General features: G+C 34.5%; 1 protein-coding gene across 2 annotated transcripts in view; it reads right to left on the reverse strand.

The window, feature by feature from the left end:
* Nucleotides 1-1,428: 1,428 nt before the first annotated feature.
* Nucleotides 1,429-16,694, reverse strand: part of Gtf2b (general transcription factor IIB) — a 30,326-nt gene continuing 15,060 nt past the window's right edge. For both annotated transcript variants that reach the window (XM_005339117.5, XM_078026657.1), the window contains exons 3-7: nucleotides 9,047-9,180; nucleotides 5,748-5,894; nucleotides 5,485-5,614; nucleotides 4,036-4,317; nucleotides 1,429-1,839 (exon numbers count right to left, since the gene is read on the reverse strand). In XM_005339117.5, coding sequence (XP_005339174.1) covers nucleotides 1,706-1,839; nucleotides 4,036-4,317; nucleotides 5,485-5,614; nucleotides 5,748-5,894; nucleotides 9,047-9,180 — 827 coding nt within the window. In that variant the 3' untranslated portion in view covers nucleotides 1,429-1,705. The remainder of the gene's footprint in view (nucleotides 1,840-4,035; nucleotides 4,318-5,484; nucleotides 5,615-5,747; nucleotides 5,895-9,046; nucleotides 9,181-16,694) is intronic.

Raw genomic sequence — 16,694 nt, forward strand, 5'->3', positions numbered from 1 at the left:
TTATTTATCTGCATTTTTCTAATCACCCAATACATTTTTAACCAGGAAAAAAAAATACTAAAAGGTCATATTACCACACCTGAATCAACTGTTTAAAAAAATAAACACAGTAAAACAGCTGAAAAAGAAAAACAAATTAGTTATTTCTGGGTAACTTATGCATATTTTACTTTCCAAATCTTCTATCATGTGTATGTACTGACCTTTGATAATTGTAAAAATAACTGTCTTGAGATCTAGCTGGGTTGCAGCTTGCAGCCTTCACTGAACTGGGAGTTTTGTGGTTTGTCACTAGAGCCTATTGCTCTCGAGGGCAATGCTGAAGGCATGTGGGGATGAGAGGTGCTGGGGATCAATATATTGAAAAGGGAGACACGGTTCAGACTCCTTCTTCTTAGGTCTCACTTTGGGTGGGATAAGTTCTATTGGCCTGGAATGTGCATTTCCTCACTAGACCTCTAATCCTGTATATAGATGACTCCTGGTATTTATTTCCCTAAGGTTTTCCACTGCTTTTAAGCAGTACTGTGTGAGGATCCTGCATTTTGTCTGAGAGAGAAATATCATTTGTCTTCATGGTCCCAATAACCCTCTTCTTCCTATGGTCACGAGGATAGCAGTGAAAAGTCTGATCTTCAAAAGGAAAAAGTCCCTTTACAGACTAGGGTCTGAACCCAACCACTAGGCCACATCTAGTGCTAATGTCCATTCAGATATGTGAGAATCACAGCACTGTTAGAGCAATAATTTACATAGGTGATGCCTATCATAGACACAAGTTCACTGTATAAACTATCCTAGTGGGTAAACAGCAACACTTTCTTGGCCTTCCTTTACAGTGCCTGGAAATTGAGAGACCCTAAATCAATGTGTTCTAAGGAAAAATAAGCAAAATACCCACCACATCAAAAAAATCACATAACAGTGCTCATTTAAAAATTCCTGCACACTCCCAGGGACCAGTGATCCTCATTTTAAAGACCCATTACTTCATAGGTGTCCCAATAAGCATAACTAAGAATAAAAAAGAATTGTAGATATGCAGATTTTTACAAAATGAAATAGTCACATCCCAAATTAAAATCTGTTTGATCTGCTGTTGCTATTCTTAATAGCATCATCCTTCTGCTTGATAAGTTCATTAAGAAAAAGAGTTTACATCTTTTTCACTGGTGCCTTTCAGGGTCCAGCTCTTCTTTTTTTTTTTTTAACATATATTAATAAATCTCTCACACTACAAACTAAATATGTTATAAATGTTAACAATCATTCTTGAAAGTTTTTTTTTATTTCCATGACTATTAAAATTAAAACCCTCAATATATGAGAAAAATAATGAAAAATAACAACCTCTATCAATTGCAGTGATACACATTATTTAAAATTATATATTATAAATTACATATAACAGGTAAATGTAACAAAAAATTTAGTTTTGAAAAATGTTTTATTCAAGAATTACATAATTTCAGTATCTTCCAAAATACAGTTTCCTAGATCACTACAAAAGAAAGCAAATTCAGTAAGAAATTCAAATCATTAAATATGTTGCACTAGTATATACATACAGAATGCCAAGCAATAATATGTAGCCCTGGAATGCGTACCATGTTCCTCATTAAAGGCTCAACCCAGCACGTTGTATAGGCTATGTACAATAGGCAAAGTTCTGTGTACATAAAAGTTTGATATTAGCTGCCTCAATTTATAGCTGTGGTAGTTTGTCCACTGGGGTGTCAAATTTGAAATCTGGAGGAAACAGATCTGGGGCCCGAGGGTAGATCAGCCTGTAGGACTGTCTGATTGTAACATCAGCTACACCAGCAATATCTCCAATCTCTAAAAGACAAAAATCAAAACATTAAGTATACCTTTCCTCCCACCTCCTTTCTACTACCAAAGTGATAAAGACAAAATTAAAAAATACTGATTTTTTAAAAATGATAATGGGAATCCAAACTGAAAGACAAGAAATAGGAGTTAAAGACAGTAATAACAATAATGGCAGTAGCACCTATTACCTTAAAATTTGTCTACAGTATTATAATGTTTAATATATGTAAAATAACTCAGGGCATAGTACTATGAGTGATAAACATTATACTGACCATATTTTAAAATGACTACTCTTTTTCTTTATAAATCTTGTTGAGGATCACAGAGTAATCCATGAATATGTTCTTTTTAAATTAATTTTTATTTATGACAGTGGAATGCATTACAATTCTTATTACACATATAGAGCACAATTTTTCATATCTCTGGTTGTATACAAAGTATAGTCACACCAATTCGTGTCTTCATCCATATACTTTGAAACATGTTCTTATAAAGAAATTCACTACCCAGGTCAGGTCTGGTGGCACACATCTATAATCCCACCTACTTGAGAAGCTGAGGCAGGAGGATCACAGGTTTGAGCTCAGCCTGGGCAACTTAATGAGACCCTGTCTCAAAATTTTTCAAAATTTAAATAAAGGGCTTGGGATGCAGCACAGTGATAGAACACCCCTGGGTTCAATTCCCAGTACTGCAAAAAGGAAAAAATAAATTCATCGTCTCTTTCTACATTTGAAAGTTTATCTGCAACATCTAAAACCAAAATGAAATAATATTTTTCTACAACCTCTTTTTTCCTAGAGATCAAGCATCTATAACAGCATATATAGATTTTTTTTTACTATTAGAAGTATATATTGTGCATATATATTGAACTCAAGACACTTGAGAATTTCTAGTCTGTTAAGAATACAAAGAAGTAGATTAAATCTTTCTTAATAAATATAAAAGGTAAAAAATGGATCTAAACTAGCCTTTAAAAAATGAGTAGAGGACAAAGGGAATGGATAATGGCATACCTGAGTAATTAATTAATGCTGGCTTTCCCCCTCTAATCACTCTTCTGTTACCATCTGTTACTTACATCAAAGTATAGCCTAAGCTGAAGTGAAAGGCTTCTGAATCAAGTACTACAAAGTCACTTAAGCCAGTAATTCATGAACCCACTTTAAAATTTAGAATTGACTCTCCTTTTTCTTCATAAAATTTTTTGAGGATCATAGAAGTAATCCATTTTTGCAATTTTTATACTTGCAAAAATGATTAATACTTCTGGTTGAAAGTTTCCCTAGAGGGCTGGGGTTGTAGCTCAGTGCTTGCCTAGCACACATGACGGGTACTGGGTTTGATCCTCAGCACCACATAAAAAATAAATACACAAAATAAAGGCACCGTGTCCATCTACAACTAAAAAAAACCAGACTGTGCCTTAAAAAGAAAAATCCACACTAAATTTAAAAATGACTTTATAGAAGGTTGAACTACTTATGTCTATGTATTTCAGAAATTTCATTAAGAAACTATGAATAGTGGCTGGGGATGTGGCTCAAGCGGTAGCGCGCTTGCCTGGCATGCACAGGGCATTGGGTTCAATCCTTAGTACCACATAAAAATAAAACAAAGATGTTGTGTCCGTCAAAAACTAAAAAATAAATATTTAAAAAAATTCTCTCTCTTTTAAAAAAAAGAAATTATGAATATGATTCAAAAGGAGAAAAAAGCAGGCTTCACAGAACATTAAAGGTTGATGGTCAACAATATTGATAAGTGTGTTAATCAGCAGGGTCATGTTCCAACCTATTTCCCACTGCCCCTCCCAAGATTTAAAAAGGTTAAGTTTATGGAGGGAAAAATGACTCAAAATGATCAGGAATATTTAAGGAAAAAAATTACAGAGAACTCACAAAAAAGTGAACAATGTAAAAAAAATTAAATAAATTTTAAAAAAGAATGAACAATGTACAAATTAAAATTATATAATTCAATGGGAAAAAAGTTTGTACATAGCTGTGCCTCCAAACATTTTTATTTGTGAGTCACTTAAAAGCAAAATACTAGATATTTTTATGTTTTGTTGCTGAGGAACTACCTCTGAAGTGTGGGTTCTGGATACTTAAATGCTTCACACATAAAATGGAAAAAGACATACTTTAGCCTTCATAATTCATTATCAACATTTCTCATGAAAACCCCTACCTTTTTGGGTCCTCTTCTCAGCTGATGCCTGTGAAGCCATGTAAATAGCTGCTGCAGCCACAGAGATCGGGCTCCTCCCAGGAACCAAGTCCAATTCCACAGCCTTACGGGCTATATGTGTAGCTGCCATTTGAACTTGCTTAGGAAGACAAAGGTTGGAACAGAACCTGGACATGAAGTCCCCAGTTGTAATCAAATCCACACTTGTTTCTAAAGCTTTCAAAATAAGTTTAAAACATCGGCCAATTTCTTTCTTAGAAATTCGTGATACAGCACATATTTCTAAAAGAAAAAAAAATCCATATAAGCCATATAGTTCATTTAAAAACCTATCATTTCTGATTAAATAACACATTGCAGTTGCAAAAAAAAAATCTTAACCATGCCTAAAGTTGAAACCCTAATCCTTTCAGTGATATTTCCCATTGAGCTAATTTAAAATTTCTTGGTTAATGTAAATGTTCACCACACTTTAAATTTAGGTCTTAATCTTTGAAAATATTAACTTCTTGACAGTTTCAATTTATGCAAATAGACATCTTTAATCAAAAATTTCTTGGGTATTTATATGTTAATCTGTTATAGGGAGGGTATCAAGGAGATGAAAGAAAATACTCTAGCTAAAGAATGTTTCTCAAGCTACAAAGTCATGTACGCATGTAATTCCTGCCATTACAGGCTATAATTAAATGAGATAAATATTCAACACCCTTATCCTAAATATTCATCCACCAAGCACTTTCAGAATAAACTTAACAAACTTCTTTTTTTTAGTTGCAGTAACAACACAAAAGATGGTGATAAAGGCCATCACTTCTTTTCTTTGTCCTAAAACATGTTAATAAATATTAACTGGATGAATGAAGAGTAAGTTCAGCCTTCAGCTACAAAACTTTTGTCAGTGTATGCATCATGACAACACTATGAATAGGTTGTCATATATTTGTGGGTAACTGCAAACTGTATGAAAAATACCAATTATCTCAAAGCCTCTAAATTTAAGTGTTAATCTGCAAATACTATATACCTCAAAAGAAAAAAATCTCACTGATGCTTTCCAAGGCTCGACTCCTACACCTATAGAGAAAGATCTATGCTAGAAATGACAGCTGTTTTTATGCATCAAGTGTACTGACTTCCTACAAAGAGCCTACTATAGCTTTGATGCCAGGCCATAAACCCATAAAATATAGTCCATCAAAATATCTTACTAGCAAAGAACACAGTGGCCTAACATAGACTTAAAACAAATCTACATGGGAAAACAGTTTGAAAAGAACATGGTCAGTAAGATCTCTTTATGTTTTTGTTGTCAAGGAACAAAATAAAGTGGCGCTGGCAAATAATGTGCAGGTGGATTACTATACCTAATGATGAAGACAGGACTTGGCTTCTAAGTATCAAAGCAGCTTGACTTTGGTCTGTTACTTTATGCAACTAAAAACTCACCTTTAAATGTCCTAGGAACCCCTTCTTGTCTACAGGCAATATAGAGACAAGCAGAAGCTATAGCATCATTAGCTCTTCCCTTAAGGCTCTTCTGTTCATACACTTGCTTGAATAAATTATTTGTTCGATCCTTCAAAACAGAGAAACTAAGTTTAATTAACTCTAGGCCATTTAATTAGTTACAATATCAAAATTGCATATGTTCACTAAATTATGCAAAAATCAATGCCAGAATGGCTTAAAGGAGGTAGACAAAAACTTACAACTATATTTCGAGGGAGGTTGATTCTGTCTGCCATGGTAGTAATTTCCTTGAATGCATTCATCATTGCCCGATCCGAACTACTCATTGTTCTCCGATTCTGGTACTTAGAATTGCCAAACTCATCAAAACTTGCAGCTCCTGTACCCTATAAAACATTTTTATAACTTGCAAGAAACTCTCAGAAAACTTGAATGAACAATTTCTATGAAAATACAAGTTATACAATCTGACTCCAAAAGCCCAAGAAATTTGCACCGTGCATCCTACCTTTCCCTCAAATAGAAAAAGTACCAGGTTAAGATGTTTTAAAGAGGTGTTTTATCACTTAAGGAATATATAATTCTGAACAATTATTTGAGGCCACAGAAAATAGAAAACAAAGCAGTCCAATTTCATTTATAAATATGATAAAATAACAAATATCAGAAAACAGAATACATTTTTAATATTATCATGACCAAGTGGAGACTTTCACAAATGCAAAATATGTATTATTGGAGAATCTAATAAAACATCATAATATTAGATCTAAGAAGAAAACTCATATGATCTCCAAAGGTACCAAAAAAGATGAAAAAAAGTCAGAATTCATTTTTTTGGATGGTGGGGGGATACCAGGGATTGAACTCAGGGGCACTCAACCACTGAGCCACATCCCCAGACCCATTCTGTACTTTATTTAGACACAGGGTCTCACTGAGTTGGTTAATAGCTCGCCATTGCTGAATCTGACTTTGAACTCGCAGCCTCCTGTCTCAGCCTCCCAAGCTGCTGGGATTACAGGTATGTGCCACCACACCCAGCCAGAATTCATTTTTGATACCTTCATAGAATACTACACATGGATATTTCTTCACAATAGAAAAATCTCTAAGGGCCAAAGCCAGCACTACGAATAATGAAAAAACATTAGTAGGATTACCAATAAAGTAGATGCAAGACAAAGGTGCCTCCTTCAACAACCACTTTGTAACACTATACTAGAAAAAACAGCCAATATTGTTAAGTAAGAGATACAAATTTGGAATGGAAATTATTAAACTATTTACAAGTAATATCTTTGTATACCTAGAATACTCAAAAAAAAAATCACTAAAAAACTGCTATTGTTATCAGTAATAAAAGAATTCATTAGGGCTGGGGCTCAGTGGTAGAGCGCTTGCCTGGCACGCAAGAGGCACTGGATTTGATCCTCAGCACCATATAAAAATAAAATAAATGAAACAAAGGTATTGCGTCCATCTATAACTAAAAAATAAATATATAAAAAAATAATTCATTAAAGTCACAGGTCAAGATTAATGAACAGAAATCAACACCTTCCAACACACATTTAACCAGTTAGAAGACAATGAAGGAAAATATTCCAATTACAATGGTAATGTAAAAAATAAATTCTGGAAATTCACTTATATGTAAGATGTTCATGAAGAAAATATTAAAACATCCCTAATGGACACATAAGAATTAAGGAAATTGAAAGCATACCATATTTTTGGATAGAAAGATGTATCAATAAGTCAATTTTCCCTATATCATTTTGTAAATAAATATAACCAAAATCCCAATAAAAATAATCAAGATTTTGTTTTGCTTTGTTTTTGAAAAACAGAACAAAGTGATCCTAACCTTTAAATAGAAAAAATTAGTGAAGAAAACACTGAAAAAGAAAAGCAATGAGGATTAGTGCCACCGGATATAAAAGTATGGTACGGCATTTGATTAACTAGACCAAAACAGGAACAGATAAAGTCCAGAAATATTCCCAAATACATATAAAAAATTTAGTTTACAATAAATGTAGCATCTTAAAATTTTTCTTTTTAGCCATGTAAGAATAAAACGTTCAGGGCTAGGGTTGTGGCTCAGTGGCAGAGTGCTTGCCTAGCATGCATGTGGCACTGGGTTCGATTCTCAGCAGCACATATAAATAAAATATTGTGGCCACCTAAAAACAAAAAAATAAATATTAAAATAAGAATAAAACTTTCAAAGAATATAGAAGAAACTAATAATAGTGGCTACTTCTGGCAGAAAAGAGGTATTGCAGTGGGAACTCAAGAGTTTAGGGGTCAAGGGTGAGGAAAATTTAATATATGTTCCTGTCATACATTTTTTGAATCATGTATTTGCTATTGAAAAAATTAAATAACAAAAAGTCACAGTGTCAATTAGTTACAATCTTACATTTTAAAATACCTATAAATATGCTTTTTTTCCAAGCCCATAAGGCTTAAAGCAAATGCAGACATAATCTACTTAAAAATATTTCTGGTTTTAATACCTTAAACTTTTAACCTTTTATATACCATGTTGTCCAAATTTGATATGCAGTTTTATCAATTACAGCATGCAAAAAATATCTAATAACCTGGGTTTTTTTTCATAATACTTTCTTAAATACAGAATATGTATTCTTGGGAGGCTGAAGCAACAAGCCAAGTTGGAGGTCAGCCCAGGCAACTTAGTGAGACCCTGTCTCAATATAAATAGAAAGAGATAGGGATGTAGCTCAGTGTAGAGTTCTACCAAATTCAACCCTAAGGACTGCACAAAAGAAAATAAAAAACAGTACACAATAGTAATATCTTAAAATGTAAACACCCCCTTGATTAATCTTGCAAAATATTTCACCACTATTTCCAATTCAGATTACAAAGTAAAGAGAATCAGGCTATCAGGGAAATTATGCTATTGCCTTATATAATAATCACCACCACCATTTACTGAGCACATTCTATATACTACATTTCCATGAAACCCTTAACTATTAAGTATTTAGTGTACAGGGAGAAGACAATTTTTCTTGAGGGGACAGGGTGCAAGTATGGTATTGGGGATGGAATTTTATGGTGCTCTACTACTGAGCTAAGTAATCCCCAGTCCTTTGAAAATCTCAGCAATTCAGGAGGCTGAGAGCAGGATCGCATATTCAAGACCAGCCTCAGCAACTTAGCAAGACCCTAAGCGACTTAGAAAGACTTGGTCTCAAATTTTAAAAAATCAGATAAAAAGGATTGGGGATGTAGCTTGGTGGTAAAGTGTTCCTGGGTTCAATCCTCAGTACAAAATTAATAAATACATACATACATATTATAATTTTGATTTGATGTTCTCCCTTCCAAGATGGAAAGAACACACTAATCAGCCATCATCCACAGTGGTATTACTGGCAAATTTTATTATCAGGCCAATATTCCCCAATGAGACCAGTGTCTGATATTTTTGCAAAGATTCCAAACTCCCGGGTCTTCGGTCACTCTGCACTAGGTATTTCCTGCTGATTGCGAGTATTACCTTGCCAATCATGGTAGACAAATCTCCATCACTCAAAAGAGGATTCTGAGAATCTCCAACTCGAGATGGATCTTTTGTTGCTTTGTCATTACTGAAAGTTCTCCACTCGGATCCCACATCAATAACCCGGTCACCTAAGAATACAAGCACATATCTAAATTATCCTGTCAAGGTAGGATTTATTTACCAACACTGTCTAATGTTATACCAATGCTTTTTATTCCCAGGAAATTTCAACATGGACATCTAGGTACTGGCTTAAAGGTCATGTCTCAAACATCAGTCCTGAAGCACTCTAACTACTGTCTTTTCAGTAACAGTCCTCTTTAAACATAATCTATAATTATTCATATTATAACTCTTAGAAGAAAGAATTAGTCAAAATAATAAAGTCATTCATGTGTGATGTAAAGATAAAATACTATAATAATAATTTAAAACAAAATTAAATTTTGTACAAAATTGTGACATGGAAAAATAACAGTACAAACTATTCAGAATGAACTACTTGGGAGGCTGAGGAAAAGAAGTTCAAGTTCAAAGCCAGCCTGGGCAACTTAGTGAGACCCTGTCTCAAATTAAAAAGAGATGGGAACATAGCCAAGTTTTCATGGGGAATGCTTTGCAGAAAATAAGCCTAAGTAACTAATTGATGAAAAATATTTCTGACCAAATAATCTATACAGAATAAACATTAAGCCTACAAGCAGTGAGAAGAAAGCCACATAAGCAAACTTCTTTTTGAGCAAAGAAGCAGCAGCAAAGTATGCCATATCAAAACACCAGATATGAGTAAATCTGATTACTGCTTTAGGGTAAAAAGCTTAATGATTGGTAATATCTTCAGAGTAGAAAAGAGGTAACACTTACACATGCATCCTTTCTAAATGTTCTCATTTAATCTTCATGGCCTTAAAAAGTAGGCACTACTTTCATTGCCACTTTTAAAAGGAGATTAATTGGCCTAAGATCACATAGCTTGAACTGCAATGTATATCAGATTCCAGAATTTGTTCTGTAGTGCATTTGTAAAAGATGAACTCTTTCAATGAATTGTGAAAAAGATGAAAGGATGAACCACACCATTTTCATCTTTGTGTATATATAACATGCAGAAAGAATGGAATGGCAGAAATCATCTTCTGTAGCAATTAAAAGAAGTTATGGTACTGACAGTTAATGTAATAATTAGAGTATGGTCTCTGCCATTTGTTGCTTAGCCATGGACTAACTTCATTTCTATGTCTTTATTTATTTGGCTTTAAACTTCTCCAATAATGTTATATTTTGAAGACTAAAGATAAAATAAGCAAATACTCCTGTATAGTCCACATAAGGAGCTTAAAAAGTAATTCTACTTTAAGTATTCAATATTAGCTATTTATAGTTAAGAAAATAAAAAGCTGGGAGACATTCTCCCTTTTTGGTGTGGATGATGATAGAAGCTTCAGTTTTAAAACTTTAATCTGCATATTAGACTTTAAAAGTATCCAAGTGCTTTGCTGCAGAAATTTATGAGTAGGACAGTGAAGGAGAATGGAATGAACAGGAGAAACTCAACTATATATCATTCTAAGTCTTTTAAAAAACACATTAAGGGGCTGGGCTTGTGGCTCAATGGTAGAGTGTGCTTGCCTAGCACTGGTGAGGCCCTGGGTTCAACATTAAAAATAAATAAATAAATAAAGATTAAATTCTTTAAAATAACACATTAATTAAAATGCCACAAAACAGTACAGTGATATAATCTAATCTTAGTGATATTTAAAAGAATAGGTAATCACACAACAGAATGATTATTCCTGAAGGCTTTGGACAGGTTCAATTTTCTTTGAACTGCCAAATCATCTGTAAGTAGATTATCACCTGGACTAATATGTGTCCATGTCACAAAGAGTTAGTTTAGGCAGGGTGCTCGTCTACCATTCTCACATGCAATGAGAACCATCTGGGATGGCAGACACAGGGACATCAGTTATAAAGCAATCTCAGAGCCAGCAAGGTGCAATGGGGCATGCCTGTAATCCCAGCGGATTGGGAGGCTGAGGCAAGGGGATCATGAATTCAAAGCCAGCCTCAGCAACAGCAAGGAGGCACTAAGCAACTCAGTGAGACCCTGTCTCTAAATAAAATACAAAAATAGGGTTGGGAATGTGGCTCAGTTTCTGAGTGCCCCTGAGTTCAATCCCTGTCACCAAAAAAAAAAGAAAAGAAAAAGCAATTTCAGCATATCAGATCAAGCATGTGGCCCAAAAGAGGAAATGTTAAATAGATAGAATTGTCACAGTTTCTTCTGCTTTCTCCTCATGGTAACAAATGTCACTAACTTACAAGAAATTCTGATTATAAAAATTTGATTTAAAAAACTTACCTGAAAGTATCATAAATGTATCATACACTGAAACCTTACTACAACATTAACCAACAAGTCCATGTCTCAAAGAGATTTAATTTTCTTGACAAGCTCTTTTCATTAAATTTTATATAATAATATACCAGAACATTATTTTAAAGACAAAATGTTCTTCCATTAATATCATACACCAATTAAAGTGATGCCATGGTATTTCCATGCCCTTATATTTTCAAAGGGCTAAAAGTGAATCCCACTTACCATTTAACAAAATAAAAACAAACATCCATGAGACAAAAATTACTGTGACCTTTAAATCTAGTTACTAGACTTAAAAAGTTTTTTGAAAAGTCAAATGTCATCATTTGATTAATGATGACAATCAAATCATTAACTTACAATTTTATTTATTATTTATTTATTTTTGCAGTATTGGAGATTGAACTCAGGGGAGCTCTAACACTGAGCCATACTCTGAGCTCTTTTAAATTTTGTTTGAGACAGAAACTGGCTAAGTAAGTTGCCCAGGCTGTCCTCAAACTTGTAATCATCCTGTCATTAGCCTCCTGAATCACAGGGATTACAAAGCGCATGCCACCATGCCTGGCAATTTACAACTTTCAAGTAATCCCATCGGATTGGGAGGCTGAGGCAGGAGGATCATCAGTTCAAAGCCAGCCTCAGCAACAGCAAGATGCTAAGCTACTCAGTGAAATTCTGTCTCTAAATAAAATACAAAAATAGGGCTGGAGATGTGGCTCAGTGGCTGAGTGCCCCTGAGTTCTTAATGTATTAAGAGAATATGGCAAATGAAAATGCAGGTAAGTATGCCCAAATCTTTTAAGTCTCTCTACAAATGCAAAGATAAAGCAATAGTAAGCCAAGATACTTCAGAGTATTTTCCTTCTGGTCCCAAAGTACTTTATCATGAGTTTCTTTTCTGCTTGCTTCACACTGTCTTACAAAAAAAAAAAAAAAAAAGATAAAATGGCTGTGCCTGGTGGTGCACACCTGTAATCCCAGTGGCTCGGGAGGCTGAGGCAGGAGGATAGCAAGTTCAAAACCAACCTCAACAATAGAGAGGCGCTAAGCAACTCAGTGAGACCTTGAGTTGGGGACATGGCTCAATGGTTGAGGCCCCTAAATTCAATCCCTGGTGTACCCTCCCCGCCAAAAAAAGGACAAAATGGATATAAAATAATAATAATAATAGCCTCATAGTATAAATAGAAAACCCAGCACTGGGCAGTAATGTAATTTTTTCACATACATGGGACTGATCTAAATGATTCATTCAAGAATCGCTATTTGTAGGAAGGACAGCTCAAACTATCCACTGGTTTCCAGTGTTGGGCTTTAAGGTGGAGGCAGGGAGGAGGTAGTTTACTCCATTTTCTTATTGTGACTTTGATGGAATCGACAGATTGTGTCTCAGATATTTTTTTTTGTTTGTTGTTGAAACTCACTTTATTAAAAAAAAAACTGTCATGAACAATAAATTACAATCATTTCCCCCCTTTTATAAATTCTTCATAAAATATATTTGACAATTTTAAAAGAAAATTTCAAAAGTTGCTTTCATTTCAGTCTCAGATATTTTTAAGCCCCTGTGAGGATCTTTCACAAAATTTTCAGAAAGATCCCACTTTGCTCTTTCATGGGACAAATGTAAACATCAAGGAATAAAAACTATCAAGACTATAACCTAAAAAATAAATAATAAATTCAGCCTTTTGAAGGGATTATCAACATTCTCTTAAAAAAAAAAAACTCACTGTGTTAAGAACCATCCTCCCCACTTTTTAAAATCTTTTTAAACTTAAGTATGCAAGTACTCTGCCACTGAGCCACAACCCCAGCCCCACTTCCCTTTTTGAACAGCTCAAAACAGCATTTGTAAGGAATTCTCAAAATAAGTTACATAACATACCATGAAACTACAACTAGCCTAGCAGATTAAATGAAAGAGTAATGAGAAATAGGGCAGAACCATTCAGAAAAAAATATAAAGACTTAAAAGAAGTTCCATTTAAAGAAATCTCAATGAGATAGTATTTTAAAAAGTTGCCCTGGAAGAGGGCTGGGAATATAGATCAGTTTGTAGAGTGCTTGCCTTGCATGCACAAGGCCCTGGGTTCAAACATCAGCACCCCACCACCACCTACATGCACACACACAAAGTTGTCCTGGAAGAAAATTGCAATATAAAATCTTTTCTAGAGGTAAGTAATACAAGGCAGCCATAATGCCTCAGTATAATTAGGCTTTGACAGGAAGAAGCCTGTCAATCATTAAATATATATATACATACCAAAAAACCCTCACATATCCTTAAATGTACTAGAAACAGAACTATAAAAACTTCTAGTTCCCTTCTAAACTACATTGATTTTTGTATAATCAACACCAGATAGAAAGTCTGTATAAGACTTTAAATAACCAAAGTAATAGCATTACTTTTATGTATATAAAATATTAAACAATCATTACTCTTTCCCTCCACCTACAGTATAATCTCTAACACTTTTAATCAAGTTCCTCCATCCAAATAAGTAAGCATATCCAATATGTATATTCATGCATTACACCCATGTATAACTCAATCCATATATTAGGGTGTCTAAAGAGTAGTAATAAGACATTCTACCACATTAAAGAGAATATGAATTTCACCTCTTTCAAAAAAAATTAAAAAGCACTCTTATCAGTTTAAAGTTAGTCAGCCTGGGCACCTATCTTATGATTTGGCAATTCCATTTTTAAGCATTTACCTACAAAAATCTCATATAAGAATGTTCATAGCTGCTTTACACACATTTGCTAAAAATTATAAACAACTTCAATATTCATAAACAAGAAAATGTATACAACAGAGTATCTCTAAATAAACTATTAATATATGCAATAATGAGCTGGGGTTGTACCTTAGTGGCAGAACACTTGCCTACCATGTGTGAGGCACTGGGTTTGATCCACAGCACCACATAAATTTTTTTTTTTTTTTTAAGAGAGAGTGAGAGAGGAGAGCGAGAGAGAGAATTTTTAATATTTATTTTTTAGTTCTCGGCGGACACAACATCTTTGTTGGTATGTGGTGCTGAGGATCGAACCCGGGCCGCACGCATGCCAGGCGAGCGTGCTACCACTTGAGCCACATCCCCAGCCCCCATAAAAATTTTTTTAAAAAAATACTGTGTCCACACACAACTACAAAAAAATATGCAATAACAAATGCATTTCAAAACATTATTTTGCCCCCAAATTTCATACTGTTTGATTCCATTCAAATGAAGACCAAACTGGGGTGGATTGGAAAAGAGGTTTAAAGGAACTCCTGACATGAGGGAATTGGACTACATGTTTTATAGTTAGGGTGTTGGTTTCACTATTTATGCACTGCCAAAATTAAACTTTGTATTTGGGATCTGAGCATTTGTAGTATATATGATTGTACCTCAACTTAACTTCCACCAAAATACTCTTTATTCTTGGACAAGGAATACTCTTCTTTTGGATTTCAAAGTACACATATATGTATCTCAGAACATTAGAACTGGATTTTTTTTCTTATTAAAAATCTCATTTTTTGCTGGGCGTGGTGGCTCATGCTTGTAACCCAAGCAACTTGGGACACTGAGACAAGAGTTCCACAAGTTTGAGGTCAGCCTCAGCAACTTAGCATGACAATCAGCAATTTAGCGAGATTCTGTCTCAAAATTAAAAAAGGGATATATACAGCTCAATGGTAAAGTCAGTAGTGGTTAAAGTGCCCTGGGTTAGATCCGTAGTACTGGGGGGGGGGGGGGGAGTGGTTAGAAAAAACTCATTTGCTAACTAGTAATTGCTAGACTTTATATGATTATATTCAGGTACTATTAATTTTTGAAATTTGATTTGGATATTCTAGATAGAGAACCCCATCAGTGGCAAACAACTTCCTCCATTTCCAATATCTATTCTATAAAGTGTTGGTTAGAACTTTCAAAATTATGTTCCTAATTTTTAACAGAAATATTCCAACATAATGCATTTAAGTCATGAGTAAACTGAAATAGTCCTTCTATTAAACCATGATTCTATTCTATTTCTCTTACATTAGGAAAAACTATTACCTTACAGACCACAGTGTTTCCTAGATACCATCTTATTATAAAAGCTAACCATAGTTGTTTTAGATTATTCTTCTTGTAATACTTCTGTGTAGGATAAATTACACTTGAACAACAAATTACTACAAAAGCCTAATAGCTTAGAATGAAGATTTCTTATTCATACTACATGTCTACAGATGAACAGCTGGGGGCTTTCTATGCCATCATTAGTCAAGGTGTTGAAATCTCTACCACCTGAGGTATCACCAGTCACCATAGTAGGAAGAAGGAAATGAGGCAAATTTTGCACTGACTTGTTTCTGACCCAAAATAACATTAACATTTCCATTCAAACCCCACTGGCCAAAGCTAGTCAAGCAGCCATGCTTAACTTCAAAGGGGAAAGGGAAGTACAATCATACCACAATACCTCAAAGGAAAATAACCCAGAATGCCAGTGAATAGTCATCAATACTGTTCCATATGACAATTAGCAAGCATAACTCAGCACTGAATTTTCAGGGATATATGTATTAATTCATGAAAAAAGAATGTTCCAAGACCACCTTCTTGTACCAAGTGTGACAAGCTGAAATTTCAGTTAACTTCACTGTATTTGGGCATTTGTCACAACAAAAATCTGTCAATATGACTTCAAGTCCTCTGAAAGTAACCATTTTAGTGGTTGGTTGGTTTATGGTATTAGGGACTAAATCCAGGGGGTGCTTTAGCACTTAGCTACATCCCTAGCCCTTTAAAAAAAATTATTTATGTATTTTTTTAGGTAGAGTCTCACTAAATTGCTGAGGTTGGCCTTCAGCTCATGATCCTCCTGCCTCAGCCTCCTGAGTTTCTAGAATTCCTGTGCCTGGCAGTTAGTTATATTTTTGTTCATAAAATTTTATTTTATTTTTTAATTTTTTTCCCCAGTACTGGGGACTGTATCCCAGGGTGCTCTATCACTGAATTATATCCCCAACCCTTCTTATTGTTTGAGACAAGGTCTCCCAAATTGCCCAGGCTGCCTTGAACCTGCAATCCTCCCATCGCAGTCGCCAAGTAATTGGGATTATAGGTATGTGCCGCTATGTCCAGCTTAATAAAATTTTACAAATGTTAAAAGGATATATTCCCCAGTGATGTTCAGGATTCCTGACTTGCAACCCTGATGTTTTCTGCTAGCAATATAAAGTTTCCATCTATT

This window comes from Ictidomys tridecemlineatus, chromosome 11 (assembly GCF_052094955.1).
Source record: "Ictidomys tridecemlineatus isolate mIctTri1 chromosome 11, mIctTri1.hap1, whole genome shotgun sequence".
In the NCBI taxonomy this organism is placed as follows: Eukaryota; Metazoa; Chordata; class Mammalia; order Rodentia; family Sciuridae; genus Ictidomys; species Ictidomys tridecemlineatus.